This window comes from Filicampus tigris, chromosome 15, assembly GCF_054856515.1.
Source record: "Filicampus tigris isolate MCC_2025a chromosome 15, RoL_Ftig_1.0, whole genome shotgun sequence".
In the NCBI taxonomy this organism is placed as follows: Eukaryota; Metazoa; Chordata; class Actinopteri; order Syngnathiformes; family Syngnathidae; genus Filicampus; species Filicampus tigris.
Window position 1 is genome coordinate 18,736,771 of NC_141231.1, and position 17,503 is coordinate 18,754,273.

General features: G+C 40.5%; 4 protein-coding genes across 4 annotated transcripts; 1 reads left to right on the forward strand and 3 right to left on the reverse strand.

Annotated features, from left to right (window-relative positions):
- Positions 1-189: 189 nt before the first annotated feature.
- Positions 190-4,498, reverse strand: spout1 (SPOUT domain containing methyltransferase 1). Its single transcript, XM_086054479.1, has 12 exons — positions 4,406-4,498; positions 4,283-4,322; positions 3,572-3,685; positions 3,113-3,272; positions 2,885-2,974; positions 2,762-2,811; positions 2,123-2,253; positions 1,973-2,045; positions 1,793-1,891; positions 799-901; positions 582-729; positions 190-310 (listed from the first exon to the last, which is right to left on the reverse strand). Exons 1-12 carry the CDS (start codon positions 4,451-4,453, stop codon positions 245-247), a joined length of 1,122 nt encoding a protein of 373 aa, XP_085910605.1. The 5' UTR covers positions 4,454-4,498; the 3' UTR covers positions 190-244.
- Positions 4,499-5,437: 939 nt separating this feature from the next.
- Positions 5,438-10,005, reverse strand: kyat1 (kynurenine aminotransferase 1). Its single transcript, XM_086054478.1, has 13 exons — positions 9,776-10,005; positions 9,635-9,693; positions 8,925-9,072; positions 8,690-8,839; positions 8,522-8,608; positions 8,134-8,262; positions 7,921-8,041; positions 7,309-7,385; positions 7,089-7,178; positions 6,804-6,990; positions 6,416-6,492; positions 6,051-6,137; positions 5,438-5,964 (listed from the first exon to the last, which is right to left on the reverse strand). The coding sequence occupies exons 1-13, from the start codon at positions 9,842-9,844 to the stop codon at positions 5,899-5,901; spliced, it is 1,347 nt and encodes a 448-aa protein (XP_085910604.1). The 5' UTR covers positions 9,845-10,005; the 3' UTR covers positions 5,438-5,898.
- Positions 10,006-11,111: 1,106 nt separating this feature from the next.
- On the reverse strand, positions 11,112-13,580 carry surf6 (surfeit 6). The gene is made up of 4 exons (XM_086052818.1): positions 13,358-13,580; positions 12,572-12,745; positions 12,251-12,333; positions 11,112-11,904 (listed from the first exon to the last, which is right to left on the reverse strand). Exons 1-4 carry the CDS (start codon positions 13,446-13,448, stop codon positions 11,200-11,202), a joined length of 1,053 nt encoding a protein of 350 aa, XP_085908944.1. The 5' UTR covers positions 13,449-13,580; the 3' UTR covers positions 11,112-11,199.
- On the forward strand, positions 13,575-17,497 carry surf1 (SURF1 cytochrome c oxidase assembly factor). Its single transcript, XM_086052819.1, has 9 exons — positions 13,575-13,769; positions 13,850-13,916; positions 14,395-14,513; positions 15,210-15,292; positions 15,366-15,557; positions 16,142-16,214; positions 16,303-16,465; positions 16,997-17,078; positions 17,152-17,497. Exons 1-9 carry the CDS (start codon positions 13,710-13,712, stop codon positions 17,216-17,218), a joined length of 906 nt encoding a protein of 301 aa, XP_085908945.1. The 5' UTR covers positions 13,575-13,709; the 3' UTR covers positions 17,219-17,497.
- Positions 17,498-17,503: the final 6 nt, after the last annotated feature.

The window sequence follows — 17,503 nt, forward strand, 5'->3', positions numbered from 1 at the left end:
TTTTGAAATTTGTCCTGCCCGATTCTTTCTCTGTGTCCCTATCTGTTTACAACTGTGTTACCCCCCCCCGACCTCAACCCTATTGAGAATATAAAACCGCATGGTGCCCAGATCTGCGCCACCCTACTGCTGATTTCACAGACATTGTCCCCGTGCCGGTTTGGGTCAACAAACATGGAATGAAAAATGCAGAGTATGAAGAAAATCTAATTACATTACAACAAAAAAGGACCGGCGACATCTTTTAAGCACCGGAAAAGGCGGCCGCTATCTTCTGCCTCAGCGTCGCCATGGAGATTAAAATGGCTTCCTGGTGAAAAAGCAGACAAGGTGTGGTTGAGTGCATGTTTGCATTGACACTAAATCAAGTCATTAGACCCCCGTTAATTGTGGGCGACACAATCCAGATCCACCCACAATTACAAAAAAACAAAGGAAAACTGCAATACAGAGACCATATAATTTTTTTTTTCAAATGCTTTCAACATACTTTCACATTTAAAAAGTATGTTTGGTTTTTTTTGTTTGTTTAAAACATTCACTGAATAAAGTCAAGTCTTTGCCACTTTCTCGTTTCTCACCTCTGTGCGAATGGTGCGGCTGCCCTGGGCGGGACACGTGTTGAGGTAGAGGTCAAAGAGGAGGCTGGGACACGTCACGTCCAGGTTCTGGTCGGCATCTAGACTGGCCTCCAGTCCCTGGAGACCTCCGAAGACCACCAGGAGATGCCTGCAAATCTTGTCAGTGAGCAACAGCAAACGAGCACCAGCGGGGATTGGTGACGGGCAGCTAATTTACTTGAAAGGCGGCAGCGAGGCTTCGTCGACACTGCTGCCTTTTTCCGACGTCCCGACGGTCACATCGTAGCCGTCCTTGTGCGGACTTTCTGTGAACACCGCGCCTGTGGAATGAAATTGGAAAATTCTAATGAAATGAATATTGAGGCCGTTTTTGCACATTACAAAATTCCGGAATTAGTGGCCAGGGGGGCACTTGTGACATATTACATGTAGACGAAACATAAAAAGTTAAGGATGTTTTCGGGTGAAATTTCAGGGTTAACATAAACTGCACTAAGATGGCGCCTTGACTTGCCAGTTTGTTTCCGTGACCACGCTTGTAACTCAAATCATCACTCCCTATTAAAATGAATTGAAATGCATCTAATTGGTAGCAGCCTGCCTCACCCTAAAAAAAACAAATGTTTGCAATCCGTTTTTAATTTGAAACAGTGTTCACTATAATTTTTGTCAAAGAATTCAATCGTTTTGTGACATTTTTTTGTCGCTTCAAATCTATGGCCTTTGTGATGCTGCTTCTGGTGTGCACACCTCGGTCACCTGGGGGCAGTATAATACAGACATACTGATAAACATGTAGACGGTCGCTACTCATTAAGATAATAAAGAATATGTGTGAGAGAAATGGACAATTACATTAATATCATGTTTAAAAGTTTCATTTCTTTGATACTCTTCTTGTGACATTTAGCTGAACTCACCCACTCAGTTTCCATCCAGAGTAGAATGTGCTGTGTAAAGTGTGAAACGGGTTGCTGTTAGCAGTTGACGGTTAAATCACCAACGGGTGCAAAGTGCAGACAAAGAGGAAGTTCCGCTATTGTCGTGTGTTTGTATCTCTGATTTTATGTACTCAATAAAAGGCAAACGAGGGGGGCACAGGGGCTGACAGTCCGGACAGTTTTTTTTTTTCTTTTGTCATGAGTGGATGGCACACCCAGCCAGGATTATGGAAAAAAAAATGGGTGAAAGGGAATTTTGGGTGCACCTACTGAGACAGGACGCCAGGCGGACACTGTAGCCCCAGTAAAGCCCTCCTTCCGTGGTGGGCACGTGAGGAGCCACCACCACCCCTTTGTAGGCTTTGCTCTCTAGAGGACAAAGCAGACACACACACACACACGTAACTTCACATCCTCAAGAAAACATTTTTTTTCCTAAGTGATGATCACCTTGCTTCTGCAGCGTGTTGAGATGCACGGTGACTCGCAATCCCGCCTGAAGCCGTTTGTCGATCTGCACCTCCTGAGTGGCGTCACCAGTCATGAAGGTCAAGACTTGGAGAAGGACAACGTGCCACCAATGCGGTTCCTGAACCTTACCTTCCTCATGCCACAGTTGACCAAAGAGCCTTTGCCCGCTTTGGTGGGCCTGTCCAGGACGATGCCTTCACGGTATTCCGATTCCTCGTCGATCCGCATGTGGTGAGGACTGTCCAAAGGGTTCAGCAATCCTACAGGAAGCCCAAAACCCAGAGGAACAAAACAGTCACACATCGAGCTAGGATTTAATTAAGTTAGCACAGAGACACGATGAGCTGTTTACTAAGCATATTTTTGTCTTGAGTTGTGTGGCACAGGTCTGGCAGATTGTGAACAGTTCATCAAAAATGTGTCATTTTAAAATTAACTTGAAACAAAGAATTACTCGTTTACTTCACCAAGCCACATAAATTTGTCTCTCAAAAGTCTGCGAGCCTATTGCTAACACACAATGCAAAACTCCATAGACTTGCTAATGAAACTAGCATAAAAGTTGCGGTATTCATAAGAATTTTTGCTTCAATTTGACCCCAAATAAAAATAAGTCATTTAATATTGTATTAAAATGGTTGATGTCGCAACAGGTTGTGCTTCATAAAGACGTTATAAACCTTATAGGAATGATGAAAATGTGCAAAATCAATTCCAAATGAGGTCTGGAGAAATGTTGGTTGCACAATTTCAAATCATTTTGCATACCTGCATACTGCAAGTCTTGATGCTTTGGGAAGAACATCTTGCGCAGGTACCTGGCACAGGTGGGAAAAACATGTTACTCACAATAACGAGCAGATACGAACATTGCGCGGCTTCCACACTCACTGGGGACACTCCAGGTATTGGAGTATTCGGGCCAGCTGAATGCACGCTTGTCCCTTCTTCCCGATTCCTTTAAACTCGCCTTCCACGCTCCTGTGGCAAACCCCAAAAATAAAAAAATGAAAATGTCTTTTTTTTTTTTTTTTTTTAGTTCTTCCTGAAACTTCGCCTCCAAACTGAACATTCTAAACGTTTCTGCCTAGTGTATTTTTCCACCTCTGAGGAACTCACTTGACATCTTCGCCTTGCTCGTCAAACACGACAATCTCATCCACGCAGAAGGTGACGCAAGCGCGGGCGATCTGTCCCGCCAGGTAAGTGCGCAGTTCGGCCGACTGAGCGTTGTCCAGGACCGAGCCTGGCAGAGCCACGCTCACCGTGTACGCTCGACCTAACAAAGACACACACACACCCACACCCACACAAAAACATCACTGTCCATTTTAAAGGAGGCACATTATTGAAAACTGATTTTTATCATGTGGACAGTGCATTCTTTAAAAACTCGATTCATAATCCACTACTGTAGCGATTAGGGAATAAGGAACAAGTGAATGATTCTGAACGTTGCAACCGTGTTAAATACATTACACAGGGAAATTTTTTAATACTGTATGTGTTAAAAATGACTAGCACGTCTCCATTAAACACTCACTGGAATTCCAAGATTTCGTGATTGTTTCAAAGTACCTTTTTCGTTGTGAGTCTCCTCTACTTTTTCCTCCTCAGCAGCCTCTTTTTGTTTCTGATTTTCCAGCTGTTTGATCAGCTTGGCCTCTTTCCTCTGCTTCTTGGCCTCCTTGACTGCTCAACATTGGCAGCGGGAAGGAAAAAAAGTCCATTAAAATTTCACTTAAATTTCCAAAGAATGGAAAACTAAAAACTATGCTCACTAGATTTCAGAGGCGTATAGAGTCTATTGTGTTTAGATTCTCTGTATTTTAATTTATTAATTTTCCATAGTAGTGAGTCACTATCCTGTGAAAAACACGTATGTCCAATTTTGTATTTTTTTTTTCAGATTAATGGGTTGTCTGTAATGCAGAAACTCCATTCAAATACCAAATAAGTGTTTTTCACAGGACAGTCACTATATGCTGTTTCGACACTAAAGAAACACAAGTAACATTGTGCGTGTGTGTTTTGACTAAAGGTATGTAAAGTTAATAAAATATTTTGTGCATCGTGGGTAGAGAGATTTTTAGTTATTCAACCGCAATTTATACTTTACTGACATTTAAAAAAATGATTTACACTTTTGCACTTAAGTACATTCCACAATCTGTGGTCATTAAACTTTGACTTAAACCAAAATCCCCCGTTCTATTAAATTAAACATGTCAAGAGTGCCGTCCACATATTTTAGCACAGCATTTGGCATCAGGCTAATTGTTTACTCACGTTGCACTTTCCTTTTCTTCCAGTCCACCTTTTCCTCCGGCTCAACACAAATGAAAAATACAATTAAACATCGAAAAGGACCTCTTGAGACTTTTTTAGTCGAACACGCGTAGTATTTAGTACCTGAGAGGATGATGTTTTAGGTCTCTTCGTGGGAACGCCGGGAGACATGCTTCTCACAACAGCACGTGACGTAGATCTGCTTCCGGGTCTTCTTCTTCTTCTTCTTCTTCTTCTTCTATCTTTATTATTGTTTTGCAAACCATCTTAAAAGTGCATTAGCATCACCATACGCGGGGAGACATACAGGGAAACCATTCAACTTTATAATGAGGAAAAAAATATTGTAATATCGATAAAAAAAAAAAAGACTAACTTTTATCTTGCAATTTAAACCTGATTCACACGGCAGGATAATCGGCCCGATTTCAGCCCCGAATCTCCCCTCCCGTCAATCGTAAATCGGGGCCGATTCTCGTAAAGGCTCCAAAGATAATCTTTTATCAAGTCATCCTGTTAATGATTAATCTAATCAAACAATCAAACAATTGAGCGTTTGCTCCACGAGAATGTCATTTCATAACATTTTCTTTTAGTTGCACATTGTTTTTTGTGTTTTTTCAACCAGACTTCAGCCTCTAAGTGTTGCCTTATGTCAAGCTAACCTGCCCAATCTCTTCAAAATCAGTAGTGTTGGGCATTGTTACTTAAAACTAGTTAGCTATACGTAACAGGAGTGCTTCTTCAAACAATCAGATTTTAAATCCATCCTCACAAGACTAGCGAGCTGGCCCTCCAGAACATTTTTTTCATTCTCTGATTGCTTTGTCACAGCAAGGCAAGTGTGACAAGCAAACCAAATCTGTAGCCATCTGTACACACTATATTCAAATCATCTGCATCTTTGGTGACTATGATGGACTGCATTTTATTAACATTTGGTTGTGTTTTTATCATCTTAGTAGATAAATTAGATAGAGTTGATTGTGAACTGCTTCGTATAATGTATGTGACACAGTTGTGTCCTGTTACATTACATTTTTGTTTGGTATCGATGGTTTATATAATTAACAGGTGGTGGTATTAAGAGGTGGATCAGGTCAGGCATGTCCCCACTGAAACAATAAAGGATTACCATGAAATAGAAACCAAATATTTCATTAAAATGTTGCTTGATTTTAATCGACTCATGATTAAAGTTAATTGGACGTTTGATTTTAATCAAAGTGACAAGTGAAACAATACTTCAATCCAAGTGTTAACAGTGGATTAAAATTACTGCACTACAAAATCACAAAGCCTGAGTGAGGACATTTGAGGATACAAAAACTAAAGCAGTCTACAGTACAGTATGGCTCGGAAAGCGAGGACGTTTTGCATAAATACACTAATCACAAAAGGTTTGGGATGCTGGGCTTTTCGGTGACATTTTCAAGATTAACCTTAACTGATGGTATGCAAAGGTGAAGGCATTTTAGGTTCAGCCTGAAATTTCACCCCAGAGCCCAATATCCCGCACTTTTCGTGACAATTGTATAAATATAGAGAGAGGCTGAATATGGCTGGTCCTCAATGAGTCCATTGACATCTAGGCGGACGAGTAGTAGGAAGTGAGCTCAGGCGCTATGTGGAGCACTCCACTTTCTCAGGATGGCCTCTGCTGCATCCAGGGTGGAGTCCTCCTTTTACATGGACATGAAACAAAAAGTCAGTTTGAATCATCGATACGGAAGAATACGATGAAAAGGAACATCACAGAGAGTTTTACCTTGATGAAGCAGAATCTGATGTATTTGTCAAAATCTTTGCCGTGCTCCGGACTGTAGAAAGCTGACACGGGTATTGTTGCCAAGCCCTGTGGGAACAGCCCATAGATAAAACCCTAATTAAACAGTTTTCCAGCGGAAACTTCAAAAGTTGCACAATTTTTTTGACCAAAACTACATCCCTAAACTTCCATCGGGCGCCAGCTGTCACAACATTTCATTTCAGTGAGCATTAGAGGATTAACACCAAATGGTTTGCTTTTTCTTTGATATTTTTAATATGCGTCATGGAATGTTTTAACCCGGTGACAAATTCTATAACTTTCTAAAGTGAAAATGTCACTCAATCAATTTAATTCTGAATTACCTTTTCTTTGATGAGCCATTTGACAAATCTGAAGTCGTAGGATTCGTCTTTGGTGCTTGGGTCATTGAGATCCACCTCTGTGGGGAAAAGGAGATTGAGGTCACACTATGCCATGTGCTTTCGCCCCCAAAAAACACATGTATATATATAGAGATATTAAATATATTTTATAGGAGAGATGCACACCCCGAATATATATACAATAATATAAAATCAATACATTTTCAAATGTACTGTGCTTCCGCCATCTTGTGGCACATACTGGAATGTTTTTCTTTTTTGGAAGGTGTTAATTACTTCCAGATTTAGGATCTATTTAGGCATACAGTGTGTTGTCTCTGCAACAAGCAACTCCCCCATCTCCTTGTGACGCACACTGCTCGCTCACCGACAGAGGAGATGTCGGTTATCATGAAGTAGCCCCCCTGCGGCATGATGGGCTTCAGGCCCACCCTCTCCAGACACGTGGCCAGCTTCTCCCGCTTTCGGTGCAGCGCGGCTGGCAGCTGGCAGAAGTAGCTGTCCGGCGAGCCAAATAGCTCCAGCTCCCGCTCGAAGCCGCGAGCGACCGCCTCCTGCAGGGGCGGGCCGAGGAAGGGCGGTGGACGAAATATGAGCAAATAAAGCGCCACCTACGGTACGTATTTCCTGCTGCCGTTGTGATTGCCATCACCTGAGCGGCAGTGGCACAGTGGTAGACGCTGTTCTGATGGATGGTCTTCATGTGCTTGAGGATGGGTCCAGCGCCGATAGCCCAACCCACCTGGACAACAGAACAATGCACAAGTTGACCTAAAATACCATTGCACTACTCTCACAAAATTAGGGATTTGGGGGTAACAGTCACTATCAACTTTACTAGTGAACCCCCACAACCCACGTCAATTGGTCACCTTCCATCCCGTGGCACTGAAGGTCTTGCCCGCGCTCCCGACCGTGACGGTCCGCTCCCACATGCCGGGCAAGCTGGCTGTCAATCAAGCCAAACAGACTTGCGTTATTAGCTCCCACAGGGAAAGACTATTGTGGGAAGAGGGAGAAAGCAATCCTAATAAAACTGCAGTGCAAAGACACGATTGGCTTGCTATCTGTGTTATGGTTAGCCACAATGCTAACCATTAATGCCAGACTTTTTCAAATCCATTGTGAAATGACATATAAATGCGTCATTGGGATAGAATGAGTTAAGGGATTAGTAGGGGAACTAACTGCCAAGCAGATGGAGAAATGTATTTTCACCGTCATAAGAAGGGGGAACAAATTTGTCTTTTCACAGTTCAGCCATTCAATCCCAGGAATTTATTGATATTTTTTTTAATTTTCTTTTTCAAACTTTAGGGTAAAACAGTGTCTGAATATGTCTAGCAGTCAATGAGTTAACAAGAAATTATTTTATTTTACATTTTTAATTTTCATCCAGTAAATTATAAGTAGAGGTATCTACTGTAACGTATGTATTTAAAAGTATTGGTAACAACAATTTCTTTTGCAGTATTTCCCCTCACCTATTTTTACATGCTTGGCTCCGTCGTAGGTGAGCCACTCGTACACCTCGTCACTGAAACACAGCACGTCGTGCTTGATGCATAGGTCAGCGATCACTTGCAGTTCTTCCGTCTTGTACACCTGCAATGATGTTCACGTCCCCGAGAAAAAGAAAAATGATGACTCGCCGCTACATTGCGTCCGAATGCACCGAGCGTGGCTTCGGTTCTGACCTTTCCCAGCGGGTTGTTGGGCGTGTTGATGACGATGGCTTTGGTGCGTGGAGTGAATTTACTGGCCAGCTCGTCGGCGGACAGGACCCAGTCACCGCTTGACAGGGCGCCGCCCACGTCTTCCACTTTCTGCGAGGGGGAAGAAAGGAGTTCAAAATTGGATTTGTAGCAAACCACCATCAAGTCATACATTCAATTAAAGCCCAGAGTGAGAGCTAACCAGATTGATCATTAGTTAGTGAGTGTGTCCCATGTCTAATAAAAAAATGCTGTTTTGGCACCATATTGTGACATCTTGGTATGTTGAAGTGATGGGAGGAGCTTTATTTAGTCAGGCCATAGCCTTGCCTAATAGAAAAAAAGTGCCTGTTAAAGGCAATGCACTTACTGGCCTCAGAGGGATGTAAACTGCCTTCCCACCCGCCATCTTGACCATGGGCTGGTAGCAGTCAAAGAAAGGCTCCACGATGATCACCTGGAGGAGCCACATTTGAGTATATTACCTCCTCGAGATAGTCACCTAAATTGAGCACTAGCCTTCAGTCGGAGCATGCACCTCGTCTCCCTCGTCCACCAGTGCCTGGAAAGCGCAGAAGAGCGCCTGGTAAGCGCCCACCGTCACTAGAACGTCCTCCATGGGATCGATCGGGTGTCCCACGATGCCGCTGAAGAATTTGGCCAGACTATTCACCAGACGTGGGTGGCCCTGGGTATGGGGGGTTGATATAGAAAGAGAAAAACACTATGAAGTGCATAGGGAGTGATTTCGAACACAGCCTCAGTGTACTTACGAAACCGCGTGTGTACTGGTGCATGGAGGGACCGCCGCGCAGGGCTTCACAGAAGGCATCTTGGATGTATTCTGGAGGGGCGAAATCCGGGAAACCCTGCCCGAGGTTGACGGGTTTGTAGTCGGCCACCATCTGGGTGAAGTCCACCCTGTTGGATGGGAAAAACAGCTTTGACATCAGTCCACTATTCATGTTCCCTCAACATATTGCAATTTTTTCAGCAATTGTTGGCTTTTACAGTAGGCTGTACAGGTAACTCTCGATTTATAGTCGTTCGTCTTCACTGTAGTATGTTGTACCGTACCACAACATGCCAGGCTCTTATTTGAGTCATCTTTTGGTTTCCGCAAAGTGATGAATACGGTCGATCCTCTCCTTTCTTGAGAGTGAAATCGTGACAACAGGCATAGAATGCTATAAAAAGTGTTTCAACGAGTTTAAATCCGTGTAGTTAAGGGAAGGGCAAGACTACTTGACCTATGTAAAAGTTGCTTGTGTCTTGTGAACAAATAACAACAACCACAAGTTATTTTTGCTACGACAAATGTCTTGTCTACAACTACGTTACTTTAGCACCAACGCTTATCTCCCTGTGGAATCAGATTTGAAATAAATTATTGATTGCATCTGTTTTATTTGTTGTTTTGTTTGTTTGATGTTGTTTGTGTTGTTGAGTCATATACACTTCACGCACATCGTCTGTTTCTTACCAAACGTTTTTATCGACTCCTTCTGTCCTGCTCGCGTGAAGTCTTCGCGACATGATTGCCTAGTAGAGGGAGAGGGGAAAAAACATGCGAATACCAAAGGTCGCAAGCGATTAGGATCACATGCAGTGTCACATAGCATACCTTTGGAAACTTTCGAAGAGTAGCTGTGCAGAGACTTGCAGTCACAAGATTCCCGATGAGTATCCTCATCGGTTAAAGAACCATTGCTAATTTGAAGCGTGTCTTTAAATGGAAAATATAGGGAACGGTGCTATATATCTGAAACAGAAGTTGTTTCAGCGGATAGCTATGGAGGGCACGACGTCAACGCTCAAATTCCGTGTTTTGATCATCACTTCCGGGATGGGCGGGCCAAGACGGTACGGAGACGCCGTAGTAAGTAAATCAAATATTCTGGCATCACCTGTATACTAAGGTTAAAATCAATACATATGCTGTACTGGTCTATTGGGAATATATATATATATATATATATATATATATATATATATATATATATATATATATATATATATATATATATATATATATATATATATATATATATATATATATATATATATATATATATATATATATATATATATATATATATATATATATATATATATATATATATATATATATATATATATATATATATATATATATATATATATATATATATATATATATATATATATATATATATATATATATATATATATATATATATATATATATATATATATATATATATATATATATATATATATATATATATATATATATATATATATATATATATATATATATATATATATATATATATATATATATATATATATATATATATATAGTTTTTTTTTGCCTGATCCCCAATCCGATCTCGAGATGGGCGGAGCAAGACTCTGTACTCAATAAAATATATTTAGCCAAATCAGGTGTAATACACAAGCTGATATCACCATAATACATATATATATATATATATATATACATATACACCATAATATATATATATATATATTTAAATCGCTAAAATATTTCTTTTATTCGTTTACAGATTCCCTTTTGTTTGTAGCGTGATTGCCTAGCTTATCCCAATTCAACAAAGAAAGCAGGGTTGCTAGAAATTCAAACTCCTAACATTTTCTTAGATTAGAAACAAAACAACAATCATCTTTATTTTTGTTAAGCTAAACGCAAGTCTTACATGTAGGTGCACGTATCCCCCCCCACAAAAAATCGGACACACACTCAATGAGACAAAAAATTACACTGAAATGCACACAACGGTTAAAACACAGACACACAGAGATACAGTAAATACTCAAACACACAGAAAACTCAAATTCTCAAACACACATACGCACACACACTCCACAACGAGAAACACACTAACACAAGGAACACAGTACAGGCACACACACACACACGCACAATCACTGACAAAAAGTAACACCCTCACACAAGCTGGCTCTTTGTATCATTTTGTTTATAGTATGAAATCAGCTACTATTTGTGTCCCACCCATTTCACGGAAGAAGTACCACGGCTCACAACTACAAGTTGGCTTTCTTCAAGTCCTCGGCAAGAACTCTGCCCTTCTTCCTGGCCTTGCGCTTCTTCTTCTCCACCTTGGCGGTCTTCCTCTTCTGGATGTTCCTGCGCCGCTTTTCCTGCCTCTTCTGCATCTTCTCCACGATCGTCTGGCTGCGCTCGGCCCACTGCTTCTTGCGCCGGCTGCGCTTCTTCTCCTTGTTGGCCAGGGCGGTGCGCAGCATGCCCTCGTCGTCCTTGATCTTGATGCCCTCGGCCTTGTACAGCGCGTTGGTCCACTTCATCCTGGCTTCCACCTCCCGGGCCTTGGCCTCGTCCGTCTCCCGCAGCTTGTCCAGTTTGTCCTTGCGCGCCTCCACCCGGCTCAGCAGCTGCTTGTAGTTGCGCCCCGACAGCGGCGTGATTTGGCCCTTGACGAGCTGCTTCTTGGCCTTCTTCTTCAGGGCCTTGTCCACGTGCTCCTCCTCCACCGTCTCCACCGTGTTGAAGATGACGGCACTCTCCTGTCGCTTGTTGACGCCCGCCGGGGCCACTTTCTGTTCGTCAAGCTCTTCCTTCTTCACCTCGGCCTGCTTGGTTTGAGCTTCGGCTTCGGCCATCCTCTTCAACCGGAACTCCTTCTTCTTTCGCTTCTTACGCTCGCGCTCCAGTTTCCGCTTGGCCCGTTTGGCCTGGGTCGCCTCCGACAGCGCCTCCTTGGGGGTTCCCTGCCAAAAATAAAATGACACATGCTTCATATTGACAATTTCTTATAGGCCTGAACAATTAATAGATAAGTTCTGTACTTAAGCTGTGCAGTACATGCATCCATATAATTGTTTCATGAAACATTAAAAGTTGATTTGATAAAGCAACAGATTTGATTGCGTTGCTTTTTTCATCTGATTTATGACTAATAATACCAATCCCAATTCTTCCGCTCACTCACTGAATAATGACAACAATATAAGCTTTGCTCCTTGAGTAGGGACAACAAAAGACAAACTCTGAGCTCAGGAAATAAATTATTCAATTTAGAAATTCTACAACACTCTCCTCCATCTTCATACATACTTGTGCTTTAGCTTCTTCAATCTTCTCGTGCAGCCTCTTCCGTAAAACATCGAAGGTGGAGAAGGTGGCCTTCACATTTACTCCTTGAAAGGAAAGAAGAAGACTAAGTGTGTTTTAATAAGTTTACAGCATGTGGGAGAGGTAAAAGTACAAGTCTGGAAGTCTAGTCCCCATGAAAAGACAAAAGATTAAAAAGACAAATTTAGTTGGCTTGACTTAAAAGGAGCTAACAACAATAAAATGAAAGATGTAAAAAAAAAAAAAAAATGCAACACATGCACCAATTTTTATGAACTCTGATGTTTGAGCAACTTTGTGTACCTCCTTTAACTGCTGCTCCTGTTGCGTTCTCTTTTAAGTGTCCGTTGTGTGCTGACACTGGACTGGACTTGATTGGAAGTGTCGCACTGTGCTTCTTCTCATCTTTGAACGACTTCTTTTTGCACTTTTTCTTCTTCTGTGGTGGACCGCCGTCTTTCTGTCCCTTAAAAGGAGCTGAAAGAAAAGAGAAAAAAAATAATCTTGAACAATCGTTCACAAGGCAGTGGGCAGTTAGTGCTGAAATTGATGGATGGACATCAGTGTAATTGTGGGACCACTCGCAAACCAGACCTCAAGGGTTTATCCCATGCCGGTAAAGAATTAAAAACACAGTCATGAGATAGATACTTCACTTTCAGTATTATATAAATCGCATCTAAGCCAAAACTTCATTGAAATCAAATGAAATCTTTTCTGATGGCCTAAACACTATAAGAAGAACTAACAATAACAGCATTCAATATTGATTGGTGGCGAACGCTTCTGGCATTAAACAAACAAACAAAAAAGGTTTAACTACATTTCAAAGTCTGCATTTTGATACTTTTACATGACTAAACGAGTTGCATCAGTACTTCTACTTTCTCCAGAGTATTTTTTTCTGCAACGAGCGTAATTTTCTGCCACCTCTGGAAATGATCAATCAAATGCATAAAGATGTGATCCAATACAGTATAAAGTATTGTGCATTTAGTTGCATATTCGTGAAGGCAGGGATGTATTCAAATTCATATGACTACTTATAAAAAGAAAAATACATGTCATAAAAACATCAACAAATGTTACCGAACGGCCTCTTCTTTGGTTCCTGCTCCCGCTGATTTAACACTTTACTTGTCAATTTCTGGATGTACGAGTCCCTTGCTGCGAGATCCATGTCAAAAATGGACGCGTTTTATATTATCATTTAAATTGTTTCTTTATATTAAAAAAAAAAAACAGCCATTCCATGAGTAAGCAACGCATCCAAACACACGTGTGGACAGGGGAAGAATGAAGGTGACGTACCCGGAAGCAGTTCGTCAATAAAAAATACCGCAAGTAGTAACAGCAAAATAGCTCCCCGCTTCTTCCTACTAGCATTAGCATAGTAACATGTTACTTACGTAGCTGACCCGCTCAGAAAGGTTGCCTCGGTATGTTTTCGCTCAAAACGCTGCTGGTTTCCTACAACAGAGCGCTGACGACTTTAAAGCACGTAAGTTTTCTTAAACAGACTCAAAAAAACAATAGTTTTTTTTCCTTCCTCAAATGTTTGATAAATGAATGTAATTGCAGACGAATGTCGTTCACGCCAAAAGGACTCTTTACCTGCGTAAAACTCCTCTCTTCAAACGAACAGATGGTAATGCTCATGTCTTCAAAATATACTGTAATGTATTTAATTTTTTTTGTTATATTCTTTTTTTTTTTGTTTGTTTCTCTGATGTTACAATGCTTCTCGCATTGTGAAGCACCATGAAGCCCCCCACTAAATACAAAACGGGACGATATGATGAGCAATTATATCGTTTATTAAGGAATTGACAGATGAAGTAAATAGCAAGTAAAATAAGAGCAGTTGCATTCTTTTGTCATTGACATGGGCCCATGTCAGGCGTCTCTCTTTGTGGAATTGGATAACTTCCAATGGTGCACAGTTTGAGAATCACTGCTTTTGACCGAATTTGGAATAGTTAATTGAATAAAATAAAATATTACAATATTATTCCATTCTTCACAAACACTAGGTGACAATGTCATGATGTAATCTAAATTCACTCACGTATCAATGATATTATAAGGGTTCTAATATTAACGTATGCTTCGTGTTAATTCTCCAGTCAGGTGGATTGGACAGCGACATTCGTCCAGTTCGATGGCGGCGACCGGAGAAGACACTTTTCTTAAATGGTTCCTGCTGCTCATCCCGGCTACCGCATTTGGCCTCGGTACCTGGCAGGTACACAAGAAAGAAATACAGTACTTATTTCAAAAATACATTGGGAAAAAAAAAGTAAATCAAACTATTCTATAATATAAAATAAATTGTTAAAAGAATTAACAGGGAAGTTGAATTTGCAAAAGTAAATAAACAATGTAAAAATAGCTTAAAATAAGTATTCATTAAAATATTTTTTTGATTTAATTTGAAAAAGTAAATAATTTGAGTTATTTCTTTTGTAAACTATAACATGTATAAAACATTGCTGTGGAATAGTTTGTAATTTAAAAAAGAATATTAAAAAAAAAAGGAATTTTAAAAATGAATACTCACCCCCAAAATTTTTTACGATGGATTTAAAAGAAATAATAAAATATTAAAATTTCATTTAAATGAATTTATGGACATTTTCTGGTAGGAGTGTACTCGCCTTTGTTGCCAGTCGTTTAGACATTAATGCCAGACATTAATAACATCATAGCAAAGTGTGTTCAATTTCTTCATTTATTCATGACAAAATATTTCCAAAAATTTGAGGGGCCTGTATGCTTTGTTTTGAGGCACCGTCTATATCTACACCAAATAGAGATAACTTATTTTTGCAATTGATTAAAAGATTTTTTTAATTGATGTAATCCTTCTAGAAAATAGAGTCCAATAGCCATATAACGAACTGTATTTTTTTTAACCATTCTCATTTTTATTTACATCAAGGTGAAGCGTCGGCTGTGGAAATTACAGCTGATCGACGAGCTGACCAGACTCACCACGGCCGAGCCCATTCCGCTTCCACTCGAGTGAGTGTGCCACCTGTTGACGCTTGGAGGAAATGGGGGGCGCGGGGAACGACCTAACGTCTCCCCTCTGCAGCCCCCTGGAGCTGACGGGCCTGGAGTACAGGCGGGTGCGAGTGCGTGGCCGCTACGAACACGACAAGGAGCTGTACGTCCTGCCGCGTTCGCCCGTCGACCCGGAGAAGGAGGCCAGGGAGGCAGGACGCTTGTCATCCAGCGGTGAGACGGGCGCAAACGTTGTCACGCCCTTTCACTGCACGGACATTGGGTAATACAAATACAAGATTGATTTTTTTTAGAAAATGATAAAAAAATACTTTTTTATATGTCTTTAATGTTTGTAAATATGTACCAAAAAAATATCAAACAAAAGTTTTTTTGGTTTTTGTTTTCAACATTTTTAATATGTAATGCGAAAATATGTATTTTTTTCAAGTGAAAATGTTTTAATTTTTAAAAAATGTACATTGAAAAATAATGAACAAATCAAATCATGTATAAAGTAAATAAAATACTTGATTCAACTTAATTTAATGATTTAATGGCTATAATTTAAAAGGTCAAAATTGCAAACTGTTAAAAATAGTAGTTAATGAAAAAAAATATTTATGAAGATTAAAAAATTCACTTATAAAAATGTTTCTAAATAATTCATGAAAATAAATTAATGAAAAATTCTGATATTAATGAAAATATCTTTTTTTCAAATTGTAAAAATGAAGTGATTTGGAGAAATAAATACACATTTGTGTTTTAAAAAAGCGACTTAAAATGTAATCATGAAAAAATGTTTTATACAATATATAAGAAGAACAATACTTTAAGAATGTCATTTAAAAAATCTTTCCTCAGCATCACCATCCTGGTGAACCGAGGCTACGTCCCTAAGCAGAAGATGAGACCAGACAGCAGGATGAAGGGCCAGGTGAGCACCCCAAAGCCTGTTTTTTGTTTTTCCTCCCCCTGGACTTTCATCTAAGCAAGGTGCATGCATGTTTGCGCGCGCGCCGCAGGTAGAGGACGAGGTGGAGGTGGTCGGGGTGGTCCGACTGACGGAGCCCCGCAAACCCTTCATGCCCAACAACGACCCCGACAGAAACCGATGGCACTTCCGCGACTTGGAAGCTATGTCATATGTGACGGGAGCGCTACCCATCTTCATTGACGCCGACTTTGGTAACGTTACCTGTCACGTGACCAATACATTACTGTACTAGAGTAGGTATTTGGTGTATATTCACGGTTTAAAAATTCTCTTTTAAAATGCTCTGTATTTGTCTCAAAAGTCACTCTTGTGGCATGTTACCACCACGGAAATATCTTTTTGAATGAGTTGAGGAGCTTCATTCAGACAAATGTAGAGCTGTGACACCATCCTGGTGCCAAGGAACTATGTTGATGTGATTCAAGGAGCTTTGGTTAGACCCAAGTAATGCTTTGCTGCCATCTTGGTGCCCATGAACAATCTTCAAGTGAGTTGAGGAGCTTCATCTCAATAAAAGTAGCACTTTGCTGCCATCTTGTGGGATCTTGGTGGCATGGAACATTTGGGAACAAAGTGCACTTGAGTCTTTTCCTTTTTTTGTCGTATTTATATTTCTACTTCAGTACAGATTACAAGTACTTTTTCCTGTCACTCGACTCATGACTGCATAAAAAAAAAAAGTTTTCCGTCATACAAATTCCAAATAATGAAATGTATTCCAGCCAGCACCATCCCAGGTGGGCCAGTAGGCGGGCAGACGAGGGTGACGCTGAGGAATGAACACATGCAGTACATTATCACCTGGTAGGTACCGTTTTGTGAGTGGTGTACTTGATAGGCTTTTATGAACGTTTCATATGCGTTTTGTGTCTTCAAGGTACGGCCTGTGTGCAAGCACCGCCTACATGTGGTCTGCAAAGTTCATCAAGAAGATTAAAGTGTAAAATACATCTGCTGGATTTGTCCTTGTGTTAACTCTGTAGTAGCAAGCTTTATTGAAACAAGGCCAATTTCACTGAAGTGCACACTTTCCCAAAATGACAAAAAGTAGAATGGAACATTGAGGGGAGGTTAATCTTTCCATACACATATTTTGTGTATTGACCATTGTTTTTTTTTTTCCCCTTTTGGGGCAGGAGTACCGGTAGTAGTGGATGCGCTGCCCTCCTACCCCCCACTTCACTGAATTGAGTGATGTGCAATAAACAGTGATTGTAACAGTTGCCATG